The 22106-nt window shown below is 45.6% G+C and overlaps 1 protein-coding gene across 11 annotated transcripts in view; it reads left to right on the plus strand.

Annotated features, from left to right (window-relative positions):
• LOC110538892 (homeobox protein cut-like 1) overlaps positions 1-22106 on the plus strand; it is a 256649-nt gene that overhangs the window by 200688 nt on the left and 33855 nt on the right. For 8 of the 11 annotated variants that reach the window (XM_036937492.2, XM_036937496.2, XM_036937494.2 and 5 more), the window contains exons 9-13: positions 6732-6780; positions 14174-14467; positions 15770-15828; positions 17304-17352; positions 17449-17542. In XM_036937492.2, the coding sequence (XP_036793387.1) occupies positions 6732-6780; positions 14174-14467; positions 15770-15828; positions 17304-17352; positions 17449-17542 (545 nt within the window). The remainder of the gene's footprint in view (positions 1-6731; positions 6781-14173; positions 14468-15769; positions 15829-17303; positions 17353-17448; positions 17543-22106) is intronic. The other 3 variants (XM_090192409.1, XM_090192410.1, XM_090192414.1) reach the window with 1 other exon arrangement.

Here is a 22106-nt window from a genome sequence, read left to right on the forward strand (position 1 = left end):
GCCGTTTATTATGTTCAACATAGGAGGGCCATGCACACAATTCACCTTTCAACAGGACAATAACCTAAACAACTAGGCCAAATCTACACAGGAGTTGCTTACAAAGAAGACCGTGAATGTTCCTGAGTGGCCGAGTTATAGTTTTGACTTAAATCTACTTGAAAAGCTATGGTAAGACCTGAAAATGGTTGTCTAGCAATTATCAACCAATTTGACAGAGCTTGGAAGAATTTCGAAAAGAATAATGGGCAACTGTTGCACAATCTACAGTAGGTGTGAAAAGCTCTTAGAGACTTACCAAAGAACGACTCACAGCTGTAATTGCTGCCAAAAGTGTTTCTACAAAGTATTGACTCAGGGGTGTAAATACTTATGTAAATGAGATATTTCAGTATTTCATTTTCAATACATTTACTAAAATGTTTTTAAAAATAATTTAGAAAACCCACGTTTTCACTTTATCATTATGGGGTTTTGTGTGTAGATGAGTGAGCATTTTATCCACTTTGAATTGTCTAGCACAACAAAATGTGAGGGTATGAATACTTTTTGAGGACACAGTATATGCAGACTCACACACACACTTGAGCTGTTCCATAGAGGCTTATAGTACTCTCTATCACCCCCCCCCCCCCCCCCCCTCTTTCTGTATGTGTCTCACACACACACACTCGCTCTCAAGCTGTTCTATGGAGAGCCCATTCTCTCCCACACCCACTCCTGCCCAGTCTCCATCTTTAGCGGAGCAGACAGACGGGGTGCGTGTGTGTGTGTGTGTGTGTGTCCACAGAGCCCAGAGCTAGTTGAGCTGGTACAGGCAGGGCCTCAGTCTCACCAGAGCTGTGCACATTAATAACATCAGCCTAGCACCATGACAGGCCCACAGAGAGAGAGGAGGGAGGAGTGGAGCGTAGGGGAGGGGGGAGTGAGAGGCGAGAGAGAGGGAGGGGAGGTGAGACAGGGAGAGAACAACAGAAGAGGATAGATGAGAGGAGGAGAGAAGGAAGAGGAAGAAGGAGATGATAGGAGGAAAGAGATGGAGGTGGTATATTAGAGTGTATCTGTTCGGAGAAGAGGGGGCTGTGTGTACAGTATGTGTATGTACACGAGTGATGGGAGGAAAAATCGATACAGTTACATATCGGGATATTATTTTTGATGATATATTGTATCGTTTTGACATTGCAATATTATTTTTGCGATAGTTGGCTGTACCGGCAGCAAAACTCTATTTTTCGTTCATCACTTGTTCTCCATCTTCTTTTTAGATAGGGCGCTGGTTTTGTTTTCAGCACTTTTCTTTCCATGACTGATCAAAACTTGTATTCTCATGGCTCACTCTCTTGTCCCTCTGCAGCAGACATATGGCTAATCGCTATAAAAGCACAATACCGAATCACAATACATATAAAATCATGAGATTCGCAATACATATCGTATCGGCACCTAAGTATCATGATAATATTGTACCTTGAGGCCCCTCGCAATTCCCAGCCCTGTCCATGTAATTTGTGAGAGTGTCTGTTTCTGCGAATCTGGGGATTTATGGGAGTTGAGCTCGGGATGCATGTCGACAGGCGCTCCAATGAGAAGCCACAAACCCTGATAGCAGTCAGCCCCATTTCCTCAACCGATAAACGTCAGGTTTGTTCACGCCTATCCCCCCAACCCGTCACACGCGGGTTGTGTGTGTGTCCCATCCAGACACCCGCGCAGTGCTGTGACATGATCTCGGGCGCGCTTGGCAGTTGCCTTTGACGACGGTGGTTGTTTCTGCTCGGCCGGAGCCCCTTCGCTCCCTGGCGCCCTGATGTGTTGTGATTTGGCATCGTGCTAGGGATGGGCCTTTTCTCTCTCGCTCAATTCTGTCTCTCCTATCTCTGCTTTGCTTACTCTTTCTCTCGGTCTCGCTCTCTCTCTCTCTCCTCTCTTTCTTACTGCTTACTGCTCTCTGTCTGTCTCTCACTCGCTTTATGATATGCCACAGCCCATGTCCCTGCACTCATCACCATCACACCCAGAATGGCTTGCTGTCAGATGAGATATCCTCCTCTCCTTCTGCTTCTGCAGAACAGGGACTGGCTAATGAACACCACACACACTTTTCCTCTAAGTTATTACATTAGGACTGGCGAGCCATCCCAAAAGAGCCTATTTATAGTGTTCTACAATGCTACGAAGGACGGCACAGGCGGACCTTGACAATATTGTTGTAAACCCCCACGGTGACACTGTAAGCAGAGCACCGGGGCTGGGGCAGTATAAACACAGCACTGGATTGATAGAGAGATTCAGCAGCAGAGCATGACAGGCCTGGCAGCAGAACACATTCTGTGGTGTGTGTTTGGTTTTACTATCCTTGTGGGGACCAGAAGTCTTCACAAGGTTAGTAAAACAAGGAACATTCGGACAAGATGGGACATTTTGCCGGTCCCCACAAAGAAAAAATGCTATTTTGGGTTTAGTGGTTAGGTTTAGGGTTAGGGTTACAATTTGGTTTAAGGTTAGGTTTAGGGGTTAGGGATAATAGGATTTTGAATGTGAATCACTTGTTTGGTCCCCACAAGGATAGTAAAACAAGTGTGTGTGTGTGTATGTGTGTGTGTGTGGTAGCGCTAGCCGGACAGAACTGGAGCGTTTCACTCCAGATGTTAGCGAGAGCGCTATTTTGGGCGAGCACATCAACGGGGCAACAATACTTTATCAGCACTATGCTATTTCTTCCCTCTGAAGACATGTTAACGTCTTGTTGTCTATGTCGGGAAGAATGGGGTCATATGGAGCGTTGGAATGTATGAAATATCCTGTCCCATTCATGTCGCTGGACTTTGTAAGCTGGCACATAGGAAAATAATGGTTCAGGGTGTTTTGACCAAAATGTTGCTTTACTAAATGTCACTTCCTGCATTGGTTGTGCTAGCTGTGTGGATTAGTGTTTAGGCTCCAGCAGTATCATTGTCTCCTGGGTCTGTGTGGTTGTTGTGGGTGGAAACTGTATTAAAAGCAGAGAACAATATTGTGACGAGCAGCCCGGCCACAGCAGTGTGAAGAATGGCCGCGTTATCATGGCCTTCTATTCTCCTCCTCTCCTCCTACACACACACACACACACACACACACACACACACACACACACACACACTACACATTACACACACAGAGCGAGAAGAACCAAGCCCCGGGGGCCATTTTGCCTCTCCAGTCGCAGAAAGGTTAAGCAACTCCACCAGAAGAGAGAGAGAGAGGAGTGAGTGAGTGAGTGAGTGAGCGAAGAAAAAAAGAGAAGGGAGGAAAGCAAACATCTCCAAGCTGACATAGACTGTGCTGAAAGAGAGAGGGAGGAAAATGAAAATCTAATGGGCTAAATCTGTGAAATGTCGTGCTGGCCCAGGGGGATTGGGCTGGGAGAAAGGGGGCACAGGATATGAAGGGAAGAGATGGAGGGGGAGAGGGATAGTGGTGAAGAGGAAAGGATTACCAGAGACTCGTCCGGCCACAGAGCCTGACCGGAGGGGTTAACAGCTCATTTCTGACAGGCGTTGGCGATGGAAAGGTCAGAGGGGCAGAGAAGAGAGGGCCCCGGCTCCTAGTTCAGTCCAGAAAACACACACATACCTCCAGCACCGCTACAGGCGGTCATCTGCACAACTTTGGTTCACTCTAGTTTAAGTCAGCTGAGGTGGTGACATTTTAATGTCAGCTATCCGGGTTCAAAATGCATCCAGGGTGAGCTCAACGGATTAAACCATATTCAGCACATTTGCATAGTTATGATTAAGCTTTTTGAATGAGTTGTAGAGTAATTGTGGAGCCCCCAACACCTTGACCTCCCAAAGTCGCTGGGAGTCTTGTTCATAACTTCATGACATTTGAGTTCCATATTCAACACTTGAGAGCTGTGAATTTAAACTTGAATCCAAACCCCTGAACTTGAACCTGTGGCCATTAGCTAATGTATTTTGAAGAGAGAAAGCTACCACTCTCTACTACTCAACCCTCCCGTCTGGGAGCCCCACCAGACGCCAAGACAGGAAACCCTTCAGGAAAGGGGATATTGGAGGTTTTCAGGTGTGTCCCGCTGCTCACACTCCGTCCTTAAGGACTTCATTAATCAGTGTGTTTTCACAGCAGATCCCATCTTAAGGCGCAGAGGGCAAACACCTTGGAGTGGATTCAAGAGGCCCAGGCCTCACCGGTCCTCTGTAGTTTGGGGTCAGGGCCCATATCGTGTGAATACGGTTCACTGTGGCTCACTGTACACAGGGAAGGGAGATGTTTGTTCTCTCTCTCACTGTGGTCTTACTAAGGTTTTACCGCGATCAGGTAGTGGACTACTGTGTGGGGATGTTGTGGGTTCCCAGACCTCGGCACGGTTGCAGCCAAGGCAAGTTCCGTACAAGGTGCTGCCTGTCTGCTCTACATTCCTGAGTCTCAGCCTTAGATTCCTGATTATCAGGGATTCCTGATTATACAACATACTCATTTGCCTTCTTCGGTTAGGGGGGGATTGTGCATCGGTGCCATGACCACAGATCACACGCTGGTAATGCATATAATTTTTCCCTCTAAACCTAATCACTGATCCTCCACTCTGCGTTACAGCAGCATTTCCTTTCCCTAATTCTCAAATCCAGGCAAATCCAAAGGTATTTAATAATACTTTGCATCTGTACCTTGATTGAACTATCAAATTCCAGAGCTATTTGGGTTGCATTAGTATCAAGAGCAGCACACACTGTTTATACCTGGCTATCTAGTTAATATCACAATACCGACTGGTTGGGAAAGCTTTTCCCTTATATTTCTCTCCAGCAGCTTTTCCAATTGGATTGTGTTGTCCAAATGCAGAATGCTTTGAACAGTGGAGGAGAGGTAAATGTTATATGATTTGAACTGCAGCCAGGGGGTTGTATTGGCCCGTTTGTGTCGTTTCCATCCACAACACTATTTGTTTATTGCCCTATCTCAATCAGCAGTATTGGTATGGCATTGCAATGTTTTATAGAAGCAGTTGATCTCCAGTGTATTATTAATAACAATGCATCTCAATGATAATCCCCGCTCATTACAAATATGCCGTGCACTTAAAATGTGACGCGAAACCCAATTTACATCATTAAAAGCATTTAAACGTTATTATCTGTAATTAGATGTTGCCATTAAATTAAGCATGGCAACATTTGGCTCCACTCGGCGTGCGAGCGGTGCCACAGCCTGAGCCTGCCTAAATGTAGGGGGCCCACTGAGAGGAGACTGTTATCTGAGCCCTGAGCCTACCTAAATGTAGGGGGCCCACTGAGAGGAGACTGTTATCTGAGCCCTGAGCCTGCCTTAATGTAGGGGGCCCACTGAGAGGAGACTGTTATCTGGAGCCCTGAGCCTGCCTAAATGTAGGGGGCCCACTGAGAGGAGACTGTTATCTGGAGCCCTGAGCCTGCCTAAATGTAGGGGGCCCACTGAGAGGAGACTGTTATCTGGAGCCCTGAGCCTGCCTAAATGTAGGGGGCCCACTGAGAGGAGACTGTTATCTGGAGCCCTGAGCCTGCCTAAATGTAGGGGGCCCACTGAGAGGAGACTGTTATCTGGAGCCCTGAGCCTGCCTAAATGTAGGGGGCTCACTGAGAGGAGACTATTACCTGGAGCCCTGAGCCTGCCTTAATGTAGGGGGCCCACTGAGAGGAGACTGTTATCTGGAGCCCTGAGCCTGCCTAAATGTAGGGGGCTCACTGAGAGGAGACTATTATCTGAGCCCTGAGCCTGCCTTAATGTAGGGGGCCCACTGAGAGGAGACTGTTATCTGGAGCCCTGAGCCTGCCTAAATGTAGGGGGCCCACTGAGAGGAGACTGTTATCTGGAGCCCTGAGCCTGCCTAAATGTAGGGGGGCCACTGAGAGGAGACTGTTATCTCAGCCCTGCAATTCTGACTGGCTTCGGGTAATTTAAAAAACCAAGGGTAGAAGTACCACCGTCGTCCCAACAAACACTCTCACACACTTGCAATTGGCTGACACGCCATAGTGTTTCTATTTGCTGGAGTGAATTTAACACCTGTTCCCCTATTGCCGAAAAGTGAATATCAATGTCAAATTCAAACGTGCACATTCAGTTCGGACTCTAGTAAATCCTATTGAGTCACTATGAACACTAGTCCAGTGGCTGGCGGAGGAGCATAAAGTGGGGGATAATACTAACCCTCGGAGCGTCCCTTTAACCCTGGGGTTAAGCATGGAGAGATGTGAATAAACACCTAAGCCGAAAGCCATTTGTGAGCTTGAGCCCGGCGCTAAACATAATGGAAAAATATGATATGAGATCAGTGTGTATTAAGACGATATTAGTGTAATCCCTCTGTTTTACGGCAGGGCTTGTCCGCATGGCTCAGGAAGGGACCCAGTGGCAGGGTGGGAGACTGCAGGATTAGGGTGTAATTGAGAGGGGCTTAATGGGACAGGCCAGGGGGGAAAGGCAACAAGCAGCAAGCCAACTCTGGAGGACGGTGCGCGCTCTCTCATACACACACACACACAGTAGGAACATATTGCACAGTAAGAATCCAGTCATGGATGTAAATATACATTGTATAAATGTATACACAATTGTGTGGAAATGCACCTACAGAATGTTACAGGGCATGCAAACACTCAGTCCCACTCGTGATCACTTCTCTTGTTGCTTGTGTGCTAAGCCTATTGTTTGCCTCCTTGTTGATTGCGTGCCTCTTCTTCCTGCAGGGCCAATGAGATTGAGGTGGTGATGTCAGACCTGGAGAGAGCCAATCAGGTGAGTTCCTGACTGTTTTTAACACCTCTTCACAACCATCCTATCAAAGGATTCAAACAGACATACTACTCTTACACCCTTTGGCCTTAGTTTCAATGTATCTGAATAAGTGGCTTGATACAGGAGTTGCTCTGTTTCAAATGCATTGCAAATGTTGTTCCACAAAGTATGTAACATACTGAAGTGTGAGATAAATAACATATGAGAAAGGAAATATATCTAAGTGAAACTAGCCTCTTGAATAACAATGAAGGCACACAAAGACTGCACTATTAGAGGCTCTGCAGTGTGACTAATCTGGCGTTGCCTCTATCTTTGGCCTCCTTTAATGTATTTCTCCATGTTTTTCGCCCAGACACATCACGGTGGTGATTAGCCATTATTTACACTGAGACGACCCTTTGATATCAGCCAAGAAGTCAAGGCAAGATAATGTGCGGCAGTGTAATTACTCTATATGGGCTTTGGGTCTGCAGTTGAAAACTATCGCCGTAGCCATTACCATGTGATCTTGTTTATATCAGATTAGTTAGAATGTGAACGCGTTCCGTTTGTGTGTGTCATCCAAGCAGGTTGGCATGGAGTTAATGTTGACTGCTGGAGACCAGGGACTGATTCACAAGACTGCAATTATTTCCTTAACTATAGACTTATGAAGAAAGTTAAGCAAAGTTGCTATTCCTCAAAAAGGTTATTGGAAATGTTCTTGCATTATTTCTTATGTTTCCAATTAAGTACAAAGTTCAGAAGAAATTAGATTCTTGAAAATGAAGTTAATGGATTTCTTCTTGGAAATGTTCTTAATTCCAAGATGGCTAAACCCTCATCTTAAACTCAGGGCAATGAGAGACTAAGATAATAAAAGCAATTGAACATGTTTCATTCACTCACACACTTCATCTGAAAGTTTCAGAATTGATTATTTTAAACCCAAAACATTTTTTAGAGCAGTATAATATCAGTAAGAAATATGCTAACATGATTGCTAGCTAGATAGCAAGCTAGATTGGTTGCCTAGCAAAATGATCTTAAGAAGATAGTTAAGAATTTCGTAAGAAAATATTTGAGACGTTTGTAAGAAAAACAATCTTAAAACATTTTTGAGGAGTTGTACTTAGGAACTATCTTTTCAAGAATGTTTTAAAAACATTTTTGTGTTTGAAATGTTTTGTGAGTCTTGGCCCAGGTAGTTGGAAATAAGCCAGTCACTGATGTTGATCTATTAGCTCAGTTGGTGAGGTGATTAGTTGTCAGGTGACATGGTTGGAACAAAACCCTGCAGTACCTGAAACACTCCAGCACCAGGATTTCCTTTTTGTACAGGTAGGTCTTCACTTAGCAGGGCTAACTCAGTCATTTTCAACTGTAGCCCACTATGACATGCCAGTTATGGCATGCCCGCCCTTCACAAGACAGATGAGGGCCCCATCCCGCAGTACAGAGCAGAGCAGAGCGGTGTCGTGCCGTCATCTGTACCACTCTGGGCGCGTGTCTCCCCTTATCAGCTGTCATGCTCCCGTTCTTCTCCTCACCCGTCTGTGTGTCTGTGTGTGCACACGCACTCGCTGTCACTTTGTACTTGTAATCACCCGTCTCATCCGCCTCGGCGCAGCAGACGCACACTCCTCATATCTGCTATCAGAGAGACGGAGCGGTGGTGGTGGTGGGGGGGGGGGGGGGGATCGCTGGTGTCAGCCTTCTACAGACGACACTTCATTCACTCCCCTCCCAATGACTGGGCAAGTTGCAGTGCCATTCCATCACGCTATAAATGGTGTTACAAGCACTTCCAATCATGGTCACGTAGCTGTGTAACAGTGTATATGCGAGAGACAATGGAAGAGAAACATGTTTCTGTAGTGCACACTGTTAAATGGTATTGTTTGAAAGTATATTTATAATGTATGGGTATCTGTTTTCATCACATTTCAATATACATTAGTCTACGCCTACACTTAAAAGTAAAATCTCCCTGAAGGTTTTACTGTGTGTCTGCTGACCTTGTTTTTCTCTGGATACCACGTAATTAAAATGAGCCTGCTGATTAGAATTTGTAAATAGAATCACCCAAAACAATTATTTGTCATTATATTAAATGGCGCCCTCATTACCAAACTTTTGGAATAACTTAGCCGCCTGAAAAATGTTAAATCTCCATAATTCCATAAAGATGAAGGCTTTAGCGCCTGATATATCTAAAGGTTGAATGTTTAAGCACCTTCAACATGTAATGAGCCATTAGGATGCCTTGTGTTCTTCTCCCCCTTGTCTTCTTTTGTGGGTCAGAGATTGTCTGATGGAGGGGGGTATGCATGTATTACACAACCATGACAGAGAAATCGCTGTGGGTCTAAATTCTGTACTTACTGTTCTATCTTGGAACTGGAGACGTGTGTGTGTGTGTGTGTGCGCAATTCAAACTTTAGCACAAATCATAAATAAATGTCTATCAAACTTCTCCCAAGATGGCATAGCAGTTCAGACGTATTTTTGTCCTCGTCCTGTCGTGTCCCGTATATATATATATATATTTACTATATAAAAACTCTTTTTTTCACATACATTTTTTATTTTCCAAAAACTCATCTTCAGAACACTCTCCTGCAATCCGCTACACCAATTTATATTTATATAAAAAAGTATTATTTACCTCAGATCTGTGATCCTCCGAGAGGCTAGCCAGAAATTAGCCAGAAGCTAGCCGGGAGCTAGCCAGAAGCTGGTCCAGAAGCTACTCTGAAGCTGGTTCAGGGGCTAGTTCAGAAGCTAGTTAGCTTATTTACTGGCTAATCGTTGGTACTCAGCTGACCACGGTTTGTGGTCATCGGCTGTCCTTTGGCTCGAGAATCTATCGCCAGTTTTGTACGGCGCAGCGCGGCTCGGAGCGGAACATATCGGACCAATTTTTCTCTCCATGTCCCTGGATTTCGGCCGCTGGCACTGGACGTCCATGCCTGGATCTCGCAGCTAGCTAGCTGCTATCCGTGTGACTATCGTCTTTTGTCGATTCCGGAGCTAACATCAATTGTTCCGGAGCTAGCCAGCTGAAGAGTTCCATCAATCACTCCTGGGCTGCAGTCACCTATCTGGACCCGTTTTGCTGCCTACGCGGAGCCCCACCGGGCCTTCGCGGCTAGACTGCCGACGTTGTCTACCCGAGGGAATTGTCCGGCTGGCTCCTCCGGCGCAACGTTGCCTGGGTGCCCATCTGCAGCCTGCTAGCCGTTGGCTATCTTATCGGCTGCTATCTGAATAGACAATCGGACAATTTTTATTTTATTTTATTTTTATTTATTTATTTATTCTTCATCTTGGGCCTCTATAACTATATCTATTGTTTTTATTTTTGTTGTTGTTGTGTGATTTGGATTCATCCCCTCTACCACACGGAAACCCACTAATCTACTGACAGAACGCAAGAGTTGGCTAATAACAGACCTCCATCTTATGCTAGCTTGCTCCTATGCTAGCTTGCTACCGATTTAGCTGTCTAAATCGCCGTGACCCCCAACCAACCTCTCCACTCACTGGACCCTTTTGATCACTCGACTGAGCATGCCTCTCCTTCATGTCAATATGCCTTGTCCATTGCTGTTCTGGTTAGTGTTTATTGGCTTATTTCACTGTAGAGCCTCTAGTCCTGCTCATTATACCTTATCCAACCTATTAGTTCCACCACCCACACATGCACATCTCCTGGTTTCAATGATGTTTCTAGAGACAATATCTCTCTCTTCATCACTCAATACATAGGTTTACCTCCACTGTATTCACATCCTACCTTACCTTTGTCTGTACATTATACCTTGATGCTATTTTATCGCCCCCAGAAACCTCCTTTTACTCTCTGTTCCAGACGTTCTAAACGACCAATTCTTATTGCTTTTAGCCGCACCCTTATTCTACTCCTACTCTGTTCATCTGGCGATGTAGAGGTGAATCCAGGCCCTGCAGTGCCTAGCTCCACTCCTATTCCCCAGGCGCTCTCTTTTGATGACTTCTGTAACCGTAATAGCCTTGGTTTCATGCATGTTAACATTAGAAGCCTCCTCCCTAGGTTTGTTCTATTCACTGCTTTAGCACACTCTGCCAACCCGGATGTTCTAGCTGTGTCTGAATCCTGGCTTAGGAAGACCACCAAAAATTCAGACATTTTAATTCCAAACTACAACATTTTCAGACAAGATAGAACTGCCAAAGGGGGCGGTGTTGCAATCTACTGCAAAGATAGCCTGCAGAGTTCTGTCCTACTATCCAGGTCTGTACCCAAACAATTTGAACTTCTACTTTTAAAAATCCACCTCTCTAAAAACAAGTCTCTCACCGTTGCCGCCTGCTATAGACCACCCTCTGCCCCCAGCTGTGCTCTGGACACCATATGTGAACTGATTGCCCCCCATCTATCTTCAGAGCTTGTGCTGCTAGGCGACCTAAACTGGAACATGCTTAACACCCCAGCCATCCTACAATCTAAACTTGATGCCCTCAACCTCACACAAATTATCAATGAACCTAACAGGTACCTCCCCAAAGCCTTTAACACGGGCACCCTCATAGATATCATCCTAACCAACTTGCCCTCTAAATACACCTCTGCTGTTTTCAACCAAGATCTCAGCGATCACTGCCTCATTGCCTGCATCCGTAATGGGTCAGCGGTCAAACGACCTCCACTCGTCACTGTAAAACGCTCCCTGAAACACTTCAGCGAGCAGGCCTTTCTAATCGACCTGGCCGGGGTATCCTGGAAGGATATTGATCTCATCCCGTCAGTAGAGGATGCCTGGATATTTTTTTTTAAATGCCTTCCTAACCATCTTAAATAAACATGCCCCATTCAAGAAATTTAGAACCAGGAATAGATATAGCCCTTGGTTCTCCCCAGACCTGACTGCCCTTAACCAACACAAAAACATCCTATGGCGTTCTGCATTAGCATCGAACAGCCCCCGTGATATGCAGCTGTTCAGGGAAGCTAGAAACCATTATACACAGGCAGTTAGAAAAGCCAAGGCTAGCTTTTTCAAGCAGAAATTTGCTTCCTGCAACACTAACTCAAAAAAGTTCTGGGACACTGTAAAGTCCATGGAGAATAAGAACCCCTCCTCCCAGCTGCCCACTGCACTGAAGATAGGAAACACTGTCACCACTGATAAATCCACCATAATTGAGAATTTCAATAAGCATTTTTCTACGGCTGGCCATGCTTTCCACCTGGCTACTCCTACCCCGGTCAACAGCACTGCACCCCCCACAACAACTCGCCCAAGCCTTTCCCATTTCTCCTTCTCCCAAATCTGCTCAGCTGATGTTCTGAATGAGCTGCAAAATCTGGACCCCTACAAATCAGCCGGGATAGACAATCTGGACCCTTTCTTTCTAAAATTATCTGCCAAAATTTTGCCACCCCTATTACTAGCCTGTTCAACCTCTCTTTCGTGTCGTCTGAGATTCCCAAAGATTGGAAAGCAGCTGCGGTCATCCCCCTCTTCAAAGGGGGTGACACTCTTGACCCAAACTGCTACAGACCTATATCTATCCTACCATGCCTTTCTAAGGTCTTCGAAAGTCGAGTCAACAAACAGATTACCGACCATTTCGAATCTCACCATACCTTCTCTGCTATGCAATCTGGTTTCAGAGCTGGTCATGGGTGCACCTCAGCCACGCTCAAGGTCCTAAATGATATCTTAACCGCCATCGATAAGAAACATTACTGCGCAGCCGTATTCATTGATCTGGCCAAGGCTTTCGACTCTGTCAATCACCACATCCTCATCGGCAGACTCGACAGCCTTGGTTTCTCAAATGATTCCCTCGCCTGGTTCACCAACTACTTCTCTGATAGAGTTCAGTGTGTCAAATCGGAGGGTCTGCTGTCCGGACCTCTGGCAGTCTCTATGGGGGTGCCACAGGGTTCAATTCTTGGACCGACTCTCTTCTCTGTATACATCAATGAGGTCGCTCTTGCTGCTGGTGAGTCTCTGATCCACCTCTACGCAGACGACACAATTCTGTATACTTCTGGCCCTTCTTTGGACACTGTGTTAACAACCCTCCAGGAAAGCTTCAATGCCATACAACTCTCCTTCCGTGGCCTCCAATTGCTCTTAAATACAAGTAAAACTAAATGCATGCTCTTCATCCGATCGCTACCTGTACCTACCCGCCTGTCCAACATTACTACTCTGGACGGCTCTGACTTAGAATACGTGGACAACTACAAATACTTAGGTGTCTGGTTAGACTGTAAACTCTCCTTCCAGACCCATATCAAACATCTCCAATCCAAAGTTACATCTAGAATTGGCTTCCTATTTCGCAACAAAGCATCCTTCACTCATGCTGCCAAACATACCCTTGTAAAACTGACCATCCTACCAATCCTCGACTTTGGCGATGTCATTTACAAAATATCCTCCAATACCCTACTCAACAAATTGGATGCAGTCTATCACAGTGCAATCCGTTTTGTCACCAAAGCCCCATATACTACCCACCATTGCGACCTGTACGCTCTCGTTGGCTGGCCCTCGCTTCATACTCGTCGCCAAACCCACTGGCTCCATGTCATCTACAAGACCCTGCTAGGTAAAGTCCCCCCTTATCTCAGCTCGCTGGTCACCATTGCATCTCCCACCTGTAGCACATGCTCCAGCAGGTATATCTCTCTAGTCACCCCCAAAACCAATTATTTCTTTGGCCGCCTCTCCTTCCAGTTCTCTGCTGCCAATGACTGGAACGAACTACAAAAATCTCTGAAACTGGAAACACTTATCTCCCTCACTAGCTTTAAGCACCAACTGTCAGAGCAGCTCACAGATTACTGCACCTGTACATAGCCCACCTATAATTTAGCCCAAACAACTACCTCTTTCCCTACTGTATTTAATTTATTTATTTATTTTGCTCCTTTGCACCCCCATTATTTTTATTTCTACTTTGCACATTCTCCCATTGCAAATCTACCATTCCAGTGTTTTACTTGCTATATTGTATTTACTTTGCCACCATGGCCTTTTTGCCTTTACCTCCCTTATCTCACCTCATTTGCTCACATCGTATATAGACTTGTTTATACTGTATTATTGACTGTATGTTTGTTTTACTCCATGTGTAACTCTGTGTCGTTGTATGTGTCGAACTGCTTTGCTTTATCTTGGCCAGGTCGCAATTGTAAATGAGAACTTGTTCTCAACTTGCCTACCTGGTTAAATAAAGGTGAAATAAATAAATAAAACAAACATGTAGGTTGTATTAGCAGATCTCAACTTTAGATTTGGTCCTTGAAGAATGGCTTGAGACCTACAGTGATGTATCTTATGGTTGTCTGTAGACAACATGACAGAGAATGGTGGGATAGTGGGGAAACCTGACTCTCTCTCTCCTTCAGAGAGCGGATGTAGCGGAGAGGGAAGCAGAGGCTCTTCGGGAACAGCTGACATCCGCCAACAAGTCTCTCCAGCTTGCCACACAGATCCAGAAGGCCCCTGACATGGAGCAAGCCTTGGAGGTTCTGTCACGCTCCAGTCTGGAGGTGGAGCTGAACGCAAAGGAGCGGGAGGTACTGCACTTGGCTGAGGACGTGCAGAGACTGCAAGCCAGCCTGGCCAACGTCCGTGAGAACTCGGCCTCGCAAATCAGCCAGCTGGAGCAGCAGCTCAGCACCAAGGAGAGCTCACTCAAGGTCAGGCCTGTCACACCACCTCCAGGGGTCCTGGTTATTCCCATAACACTGAGGGCCCTGGTTAGTCCCATAACACTGAGGGCCCTGGTTAGTCTCATAACACTGAGGGCCCTGGTTAGTCCCATAACACTGAGGGCCCTGGTTAGTCCCATAACACTGAGGGCCCTGGTTAGTCCCATAACACTGAGGGCCCTGGTTAGTCCCATAACACTGAGGGCCCTGGTTAGTCCCATAACACTGAGGGCCCTGGTTAGTCCCATAACACTGAGGGCCCTGGTTAGTCCCATAACACTGAGGGGCCTGGTTAGTCCCATAACACTGAAGGCCCTGGTTATTCCCATAACACTGAGGGCCCTGGTTAGTCCCGTACATTAGTCAGTTATGAAGAGTAGGCCTAACCACACTGTGTGCCATGGTAAGAAAAGCTGCAGTTGTCAGTAGTACTTTATAATGCGTCCATGTGCATCCCTTTAATGCATTTGGATATTGTGCACAAGATAAGCTCTACCTTTCAGCTTGAACTCAGAAAAACAGTCATTTACAAATGAAACATGTCAGGACCCTCTGACTAATGCATAGCCCTGAACCCTCTCTCCCTAAACGTCACAGTGGTTTTACTGAACTCTGCAGGGCACCTCACACAAGACTCTACATTTAGGACTTGACTGACACGTCTTTGTATCCATGGAGACTGAACAGACATGTCATACACAGTGAGCTTTATGCACAGAGACTGTAGAGCAGGGGTTGGCAACAGGCGGCCCGTGGGCCAAAACCGGCCTCCGAGTGATTTATTTTTGATATATACAATTAGGACTTTTGTAGTTGCCTACCTCTGCTGTAGAGCTTCTCTATTGGAATTTGTCGCGACAAGTGTAGCTGCACGGTGATGTGTTTTTAGAGACTGCAGAAAGACAAATGAGTAGAGTTGTTATGTACAGGTTCCAATGCACTGAGCTATCTAAAATGTGCACATGCTAATACACTGGGACTCCTCGAACTTATTCTACATTTACATTTGAGTTATTTAGCAGACTCTCTTATACAGAGCGACTGGCTGTCTCACCTAAGATAGCTAGGTGACACAGCCACATCACAGTTGTAGTACATTTCTCCTCAATAAAGAAGTCAGCAAAGTCGGCGCTAGTAGGAAAAGACAAGTGCAAGTTTTTTTTGTTTGTTGGGGTGGGGGATAAGATACTCTTTGAAGAGTATACATTGACTCTCCAAATGTTTGCTTCCCCGTGCATTGGTCCTCGCTACTTTGAGAGTAACGAAGTGTCTCTCTCTCTCTCCACTCAGCAACTGGAGGAGAAACTGCAGGAGCAGGCAGACTACGAAGGCATCAAGAAAGAGCTCAGGTTAATTCATTTTCCCTCTGTCTGTCTTCCCTCCCCTCAGCCACAGGCGTCAGTTCAATAAACCATACAAATGAACCAGGATAAATTCATTCCGAGCCTAAACTTGTGATGACACCGGTGCAAGTATGTAAGACGTGGCTTCGTCCAAGGTCGGGTCGGTACGGATTCACTCTAAAGCCATTTGGACACTCTGCCAAACCACCCTCAAGACTATCATTAACCTTTAGATTTAGCCCTTGAATGTGGATGCGCAGAGTCCAAGTATTATTGGCTGAGCACTGGTAGTGCTTATCAGAGAAGCTAGTTTGATAGGACAGTGGGCCTTTACGTTCAACCTCTGTTTGCCACTGCTTTCTTATCTGACTTGGATGTTTTGGGTTCTGGAGATGGGATGCTAACATGGCTGTGCTGTACACTCATTAAGGGGTATGTACTGGGATGCTTTCTCCCCACATGTGGGTTTATTGACATGGTCTTGTTTCTTTTAAAAGTAGAGCTACTTTTAAAGGTAACTCTTTTGAAGCCATTGATTGCAGTTGGGAAATATATTGTGTACGGTAGCTCAGTAAATGACATTTGTTAATATAAAAAAGGTTGAATAAACCAAGGAAATCTGTTATGCTAAATGTCATTTTTAATCTTCACTCATTAACAACATTCATGTCCTTAGCTTTATTGCGGTGTGTTTAGTTTTTTATGGCATTGGCTTGTATAAGCTCTAGCGTTTCTGGTCTGGCATCTCAAGACGGTGAACAGTTTCTTCCGTTGTTTGGTGTTGTGCTGTGTGTTATCTCGGTCCAAGCCAGTAACAAGAAGGCTGACAATGTTAAGTTTGGCAGATAAGATAATTGCCCATGTTTAGGGAACTGGGGCGTTGTCTTGCCAGGATTTAACAATCTCCGCTCATCTGAGAAAGGGGCCGTCTGGACATTAATTTGGTAACTGGATTTTCAGGCATTATTTTCCCAATTGGAAGAAGTCATAAAGGTAGTATCAGTGAATGGTTCTGTTTGTGAGACTTTTTCGAGCCACTATGATGGTCAGCCAAAGAGCGGTTTGTGTGAATTTGTATTGATATCCCGGCTGGAATCCCAAAGGGAAGCATTCCTCTCCTAATAGACCAAAGTGTCTTTATTTGCCTCCCAACCTTTTCATAGACGCTTTTTCCTTTATAGATAATATCGCCTGGAATCCAATTGGCACCCAGCACATGATTGAATAACCCATTTTAATTACTATGATTGGCTCTAAGGATTTCATTGCATTATCAGATTTCAATGGTCAGAGAGGAGTGAAGGACTTGTATTGAGCCGACTCTCTTTGTGACGTATCGCTTTGCCTCTGCCTGCCGCTGATTTAGATATTCTCTGGGGCTGGTAGCAGATATATTTCAGTCCTATGGTGCTGTGTCTATTTGTGATCTTTGTAGTGGGTGCAGTAATCAAGTGGTCCATTTTCCCTTGTTTCCTTTACAGTTTCCGCAAGTCAGTAGAGTTCGGCTCTTCAAATTACTCTTCAGCACAGGTATGGAGGCTGAATGTTGCATTTGAGTTGGATTTGAACAATATTTAGACAGTATATCTTTTCAAAACAATGTTTAACAATGTACTCTTGTGTCAGGACTCTAAGAAGCCTCTGGAGTTGTTGTTGGAGAAGAGTCGAGGCCTGCATTCTGAGAGCTCCTCCCTGCGCCTGAACAACAGTGAGCTGAGTAGTGAGTCCTTCAAGCCACCAACACACGCATACACAGACACACGCATACACAGACACACGCATACACAGACACACGCATACACAGACACACGCATACACAGACATACACAGACATGCATATGCACACACGTATATAGGATTTATGAAGGTGACTTATCAATCAGACATCTGCTGTGGACTATGTAGTGTTTCTTTGCAACCTGGGAACTTGCCAACTGACGTTAGTGTTCCCTGTTAGTGAGCATTTCTCCTTTGCCAAGATAATCCATCCACCTGACATGTGTTGAATATCAAGAAGCTGATTAAACTGCATGATCATTACACAGGTGCACCTTATGCTGGGGACAATAAAAGGCCACTCTAAAATGTGCAGTTTTGTCACACAATACAATGCCACAGATGTCTCCAAGTTTTGAGGGAGAGTGCAATTGGCATGCGGACTGCAGGAATGTCCACGAGAGCTATTGCCAGAGAATTTAATGTTAATTTCTCTACCATAAGCCACCTCCAACCGTCGTTTTAGAGAATTTGGCAGTACGTCCAACCGGTCTCACAACTGCAGACCATGTGTAACCACGCCAGCCCAGGACCTCCACATCCGGCTTCTTCATCACCTGGAAAGCTGATGAAACTGAGTAGTATTTTGTGGAGAAAAACTCATTCTGATTGGCTGGGCCTGGCTACCAACAGAGTGGGCCTTCCCACAGCTGCACCCCTGCCCAGTCATGTGAAATCCATAGATTAGGGCCTAATTTATTTATTTAAATTGACTGATTTCCTTATGAACTGTAACTCTGTTAAAATTGTTGAAATTGTTGCATGTTGCGTTTATTTTTTTGTTCAGTATATTTTGAAAGATGAGACGTTGAGGATTATAATAAATACCGTTTTGATGTCATATAAGCAAGCCAAACACGCGTGAATCCAAATGTGCACTTAACAATTTCATATCACAAAACTCCTATCATATACAGAATCAATGTTTATGTTCACTATGTTTGATGTACAGTTACAAGATGACATGGCATCATACCCTGAATGAGCCTATGTTCGACTATTGTGAAGACAATTCGCTGCGGCACACACACCTGTATGCACTCATCACTCATTTCTATTCGTTACAAAATTACAATCTGTTTCCCTAAATTTCATTGTGAAAGCCTAACACTGTAATATCGTATTTTATAACTTAGCTAGTCAGGTTGGCAATAGAACAAGCCTTCACATGATGACCACCTGACCCAGATTGTGATGTATAATGGGCCGTGTGCAACAACAGTAATTGTGTGATGGCGGGGATGCCAGATTGTTTTCCAACCAAAACAACTAAGTGTGCGTGCTCTAGATACCCTCAACGGCACAGCTAGGAGAGCTAAATAGTACACCTTAAAGTTGAAGACTCTTCTTTGAGTCATCAAAGTGCATTGACACCAGTTCCCTTTGTCTTTTTTGTTGTCTTATGTTGCACCTACCCCAGATGTTACTGAGTGTATCCAGAGTATTTTCAGATTTTGATATTAACAAATGCGGTGCAAAAGTACAGTAAATGTAAAATGCGCATCATATCAACAGTGTGATGTTTGGATATAGTCTTGTCTGGTGAACACGAATCATTTTCCCATGATCTCCAAATTGTTCCTTTTCACTTTCTACCAGGGTTATGCATTTCATATTTATTCTGTAAAAAACATTTAAATTAGCCCTATAGGCCAATTTCCACAAGTGTAAAGGGTTAACCAGTATCAGAACAGCCAATCAGATATCAGCAGTTTTTTTATTTGTAATATACATGTAGACACAACCACAAAGTCATTTCCTGGTGTGAACTGCCCTCTGTCAAGGTCTTATTCACAGGCTGGTACAGAACAGGCCCGTAAGCACTGATAGAGTTGTTTACAAAGAGATGGCTGATGTTTTGTTGAACTCATTGAGCCTAATTCAGTGATACACAGAGCCCTAGTATTTCACCTGTGATCTGTGATCCCTTATCGTCCTCTCTTGTCACGACATGCCAGCTCTTTGAACCGCATACCCCATATGCAGTGGCCTTACACAGACCCATAGACGTACACTCATAAACACACAAACTCACAAACTTAATGGCTTTTTTCATCTGTTAAGTCTCCTTGTCTACAATCCTGAGACTGAAGGATATCTGTCACAAAGAGCTTTTTGATAGTGTACACATTGTCTGAGCTGAAGTTACCCCAGACCAGACTGTAATGGGGAGAAAAAGTACATCATTAGCCTTCATGGGCCTGTGCCTCTGTGTGTGCGCCAGGGTGCTTCAAACTTAAAAGGACACACAGTCCTTTTGTTTCTTTACTCTGTCAGTCGCCTAGAGGGGTTATAGACAGGAAGTCCAGTAGTCAAACAGGAAGCAGCGCCAGCTATCTCCGCCAGCAAAAGAAGAGACTGTTAGACTCAATGGAAAGACGGTTATCTCTCTTGGAGCTTTTTCTTTTCTACAAGTATAGAGACACACTTCCAAAGAATGTGTCAACTGTTTCCATTGGCACACTCCCACGTTTGATACAAAGAAAAAAATATATCTGTCTGGCCCGTTAATGTATAATAGATTTGAATTGAAGGGTTCGATGCAGACAGTCTGCTCACACCATTAAGATTGAAGTGCCGCTATTTCCTCAGCGCGGTACTCGTCTTGTCTGGATTCTCGATTTATCTCATTCAGAGAATCAGCCCTTTAAACAGGGGGATTTGAGAGATACTGTAACATGTTCTGTAATACATTTCAACAGGATCACTTTTTGAAGTTCCTTGTTATCTCCATTTCTCTAAACGCCTTGACTTTACATCTGCTACCCAACTGCTTAGACTGGGGATGAAAAGATTGGGGACTTGTAGGTCCTTGGTGTGCAATACCAACCTTTTGGTACTAGTTTTACAGCTGCTGGTGATCAGTTTGCCTTTTTTCAGTTGAAGAAAAATAAGTGTCTCTCACTTTGGAGAGCTTTAGCTTTCTGTTCTGTTTACCTCATTATTCTCTTTTAAAATCTCTCCCTAAAGTTTATTTTACCCTAAACTCCAAGATTTGACCTCTCCAAAAAATGACCTAACCACACCACAGGCTAGGGGGTCTCTAACCACACCACAGGCTAGGGGTCTCTAACCACACCACAGGCTAGGGGTCTCTAACCACACCACAGGCTAGTGGTCTCTAACCACACCACAGGCTAGGGGTCTCTAACCACACCACAGGCTAGGGGGTCTCTAACCACACCACAGGCTATGGGGTCTCTAACCACACCACAGGCTATGGGTCTCTAACCACACCACAGGCTAGGGGTCTCTAACCACACCACAGGCTAGGGGTCTCTAACCACACCACAGGCTAGGGGTCTCTAACCACACCACAGGCTAGGGGTCTCTAACCGCACCACAGGCTATGGGGTCTCTAACCACACCACAGGCTATGGGGTCTCTAACCACACCACAGGCTAGGGGTCTCTAACCACACCACAGGCTATGGGGTCTCTAACCACACCACAGGCTAGGGGTCTCTAACCGCACCACAGGCTAGGGGTCTCTAACCGCACCACAGGCTAGGGGTCTCTAACCGCACCACAGGCTAGGGGTCTCTAACCGCACCACAGGCTAGAGGTCTCTAACCGCACCACAGGCTAGGGGTCTCTAACCGCACCACAGACTAGGGGTCTCTAACCACACCACAGGCTAGGGGTCTCTAACCACACCACAGGCTAGGGGTCTCTAACCACCCCACAGGCTAGGGGTCTCTAACCACACCACAGGCTAGGGGTCTCTAACCGCACCACAGGCTATGGGGTCTCTAACCACACCACAGGCTATGGGGTCTCTAACCACACCACAGGCTAGGGGTCTCTAACCACACCACAGGCTATGGGGTCTCTAACCACACCACAGGCTAGGGGTCTCTAACCGCACCACAGGCTAGGGGTCTCTAACCGCACCACAGGCTAGGGGTCTCTAACCGCACCACAGGCTAGGGGTCTCTAACCGCACCACAGGCTAGGGGTCTCTAACCGCACCACAGACTAGGGGTCTCTAACCACACCACAGGCTAGGGATCTCTAACCACACCACAGGCTAGGGGTCTCTAACCACACCACAGGCTAGGGGTCTCTAACTAGACAAACAGGTACCGACCCCTGCTTGTGTTTGGAGGCTACATCTCATCTTTACGGGTTAAGGTCAGTTTGCTTGCTTCCCAGGGCTGTTTGGGTAGTGCATCTGTGACAACACAGATTGCAGTTGCGTTGTGGGGAGGCGGGGGTAGTGGAGGGCAGAGTGCAGCCCACCCTGGGCGAGGAGAAGGGGGCCACTGGAGGTCAGACGCTGGTGGAGACAAAGTGATCCAGTATGCTAATGAAGCCCCGCTAGTCTCTCCTACCAATGTGCTCTTTACCACTCGGTCGCTCTGGAAATGTCATCCCAATTGGCTTAAGGGTCTCCTCCCTCCCTCCCCCGCCCTCGAAAATGAAGCATTTCATTTGTATTCCTAATGGGATCTCTCGTTGTCCTACCAGATCATGTCTGTGAAACCAAAGATACAGGTCGGACCGGCA

This window comes from Oncorhynchus mykiss, chromosome 12, assembly GCF_057628025.1.
Source record: "Oncorhynchus mykiss isolate SJ-2025 chromosome 12, ASM5762802v1, whole genome shotgun sequence".
In the NCBI taxonomy this organism is placed as follows: domain Eukaryota; kingdom Metazoa; phylum Chordata; class Actinopteri; order Salmoniformes; family Salmonidae; genus Oncorhynchus; species Oncorhynchus mykiss.